The sequence below is a fragment of the Armigeres subalbatus genome, chromosome 2, assembly GCF_024139115.2.
Source record: "Armigeres subalbatus isolate Guangzhou_Male chromosome 2, GZ_Asu_2, whole genome shotgun sequence".
NCBI lineage: Eukaryota > Metazoa > Arthropoda > Insecta > Diptera > Culicidae > Armigeres > Armigeres subalbatus.
The window spans coordinates 205,837,799-205,840,480 of record NC_085140.1 but is presented as its reverse complement, the minus strand read 5'-3'; the positions used below and the strand labels follow the sequence as shown (position 1 = coordinate 205,840,480).

Here is a 2,682-nt window from a genome sequence, read left to right as displayed (position 1 = left end):
TTGTCTTCCTTTAGTCAACTTTCACTTCCATATGTCTGCGATTATGCTTTGGTCTGCATTGCAACTCTTGTAGATAGTCATTTGACCATCTCTTCCAAAACTCGTTCCGCATTCTTTGGATAAGTTGATATCGAGTGAGTGTACTTAACTTGACGTTGTCGAACGCGGGTTCGGGGATTGCAGTTAGCTCTCGGCCGATGAGGATATGCCCAGGAGTTATTGCCTTTAGGTCACTTGGGTCAGAAGATTGAGGAACCAGTGGCCTTGAGTTGAGGATGGCTTCGATTTGTGCAATCAAGGTATTCCATTCATCGTAGGTATACTTCGCATCGCCGATAACTCGCTTGATATGATGCTTGGCCGATTTGTCACCAGCCATTTAATTTCCTGGGGTAAACAGTAGTCACTAAGAGCCTGCTTGGTTTCTTTTTGAGTGAACAGCAGATATAGTTCATGTAGTGTTGAGTTAGCGCCGATAAAATTCGTGGCATTATCGGAGTGGATCTGGATAGGAACTCCGCGTCGAGCCACGAAACGTTTAAGGACGTTGATGAAAGCTTGAGTTAATGAATCAATATAGGTTGGTTTCGTAGCCATGCATACGAACAGCGGCACATAAGTTTTTACATACACTGGTTTGCGAGGATTACCTGTCTTGATGAGAAACGGCCCTCCATAGTCGACACCAACCTTTGAGAACACTTCCGATTGTGTAACACGAAACTTTGGCAAGTCTCCCATGTAACGTTTCATTTCTGGTGGATTAACCTTAAAACAACGAACACACTTTCTAAGCTGTTTTTGAATCACATTCCGTCCGTCAACAATCCAGATGTGCAGATATATTTCGTGGAAGTCATTGATGATAATACTTGTTAAATGATGCTTCGGTGGGAGTATAATCGGGTGACGCTGTCCAAAACCAAGATTTGCGTGTTTGATTCTACCGCCGACACGTAATATTCCAGCTTCATACATCGGATTCAAGTAACGTAGATCTCCTATATACTTGTCTTTGATGTTTTTTTGTTTCCTGGTAATGCTGAATTTGTTTGATATCTTTTGCGTAGAACTTCCGTTGTACCAGACCGATGATCATATCAAGACTCATTTGCCATTCTTCGACTGTAGGAAAATGCAAGAGAGATAAATCGTACCACATATGCCATTACTCTTCGCAGTTTGCGGAAAGAGCTGTATTTTTCGAGAACTGGAAACTCCATCGATTGTCTGCTGACAGGAAGTACCGTAGCCTTGACGTCTGGTATTTCGATTGCCTCTGTAGATTCGAACTCTGGAAATGTGGCAGATCTCAGGAACGATGGTCCATACCACCACACATCGCTATGTGTAAGCTCTTCCGGAAGAACGCCCCTCGACACCATGTCTGCAGGATTCATTGATGACCGGATGTATTTGTATTGATAACCATCAGTTGATCGCTGAACCTCTGCTACCCGATTGGCAACAAACGTATTGAGTTCATGGGGTGATTTGTTCAGCCAACAAAGAACAATTTGGGAATCCGTCCACAGTACAACTTTGCTAAAGTTCACGTTGAGCGCTGACGTGACGGCCTTAACCAAGCGACACATTAACAGGTAATCATTAAAACTCTGAACGTGGAATCGTTTGATTTGGGGCCACTTTCGCTTTACTTGTCAAAAGATGCACCTTGGAAGAATTGAACGTATATACACACAGGTGCCGTATGCCGCCAGTGCGTGTGGCGGCAAACGGTACCGACGCAGTACCGTATGTGACAGTTGTCAAATCATACGTTTGGTGATCTCAGGTTTGGAGGGGATCGGTAGGATGCTTACGCCAAACAATCCGCTGGAACTTCTGGTCGTCATCGTGAATCTTGATTTGGCGATACATTTTTGAAATGTCGCTTGAGAAAACGTATCGATGAATTCGATATGGTATCACTCTGGTCCGGTCATAAGTAGGTCGTTCAATGAGACTCCAGAAGATTGTTCTGCTGATGCATCAAAAACCGTTCTCAATTTGGTGGACGATGATGACGGTTTCAGGATGGCATGGTGAGGTAAGTAGAAATTGGGACGGCTGCTTAACTCGGACTCAATAGTTTCTTTACAGTGTTTTAACAGTATGTATTCCACCGCGAAAGAATCGTATTGTAAAATATTTGAGTTCCTTGCTGGAACGAATCTCCGAGGACGTCAGTGTTGTTACGGAAGGGTAGTCTAACAACATATCTACCGGACGAATCTCTAGTAGTAGTACGCTGATAATGCTTTTCACATGGTTCCTCTTCATTGGAAAGTTTTGATGCCGTTGGAACGTCATCCAACTCCCAAAAATGTTGAATCAACTGCTCAAGTTTGTTGTGATCTGAATCACCGATGTCTGTTCAGCAGTCTTGTGCTTTGCGGTACGATGAATATCCTGTCACAGGACCCGAAACTACCCAACCGAGTCCCCCTCCCCCCCCCCCCTCCGGGGCAAAACGACTTTCGGGTATTCACTTATATTTACCATGTTTGAGATAGCCTTAATAAAACTAGACGTTAAATTATGTGGGTTAGGCGAAAAAAGTGTAAAAATAATAGATAGGAATGCAGAAAAAACTGAAATTTTTCACATTTTGAAGAAACATCTAACATTTCGGCGCGGCAAAACGCCCTAGTGGAACTATCCTACAATGTACTCGCGTCT

The 2,682-nt window shown here is 43.5% G+C and overlaps 2 protein-coding genes across 2 annotated transcripts; both read right to left on the bottom strand.

Annotated features, from left to right (window-relative positions):
- Positions 1-294: 294 nt before the first annotated feature.
- Positions 295-978, bottom strand: LOC134209509 (uncharacterized). Its single transcript, XM_062685490.1, has one exon. The coding sequence runs from the start codon at positions 976-978 to the stop codon at positions 295-297; it is 684 nt and encodes a 227-aa protein (XP_062541474.1).
- Positions 979-1,107: 129 nt separating this feature from the next.
- On the bottom strand, positions 1,108-1,595 carry LOC134209508 (uncharacterized). The gene is made up of 2 exons (XM_062685489.1): positions 1,173-1,595; positions 1,108-1,125 (listed from the first exon to the last, which is right to left on the bottom strand). The coding sequence occupies exons 1-2, from the start codon at positions 1,593-1,595 to the stop codon at positions 1,108-1,110; spliced, it is 441 nt and encodes a 146-aa protein (XP_062541473.1).
- Positions 1,596-2,682: the final 1,087 nt, after the last annotated feature.

Bases quoted from the DNA above. Each gene is read 5' to 3' on its own strand.
- LOC134209509 (XM_062685490.1), bottom strand. From the start codon at position 978: ATGTATGAAGCTGGAATATTACGTGTCGGCGGTAGAATCAAACACGCA.
- LOC134209508 (XM_062685489.1), bottom strand. From the start codon at position 1,595: ATGTGTCGCTTGGTTAAGGCCGTCACGTCAGCGCTCAACGTGAACTTT.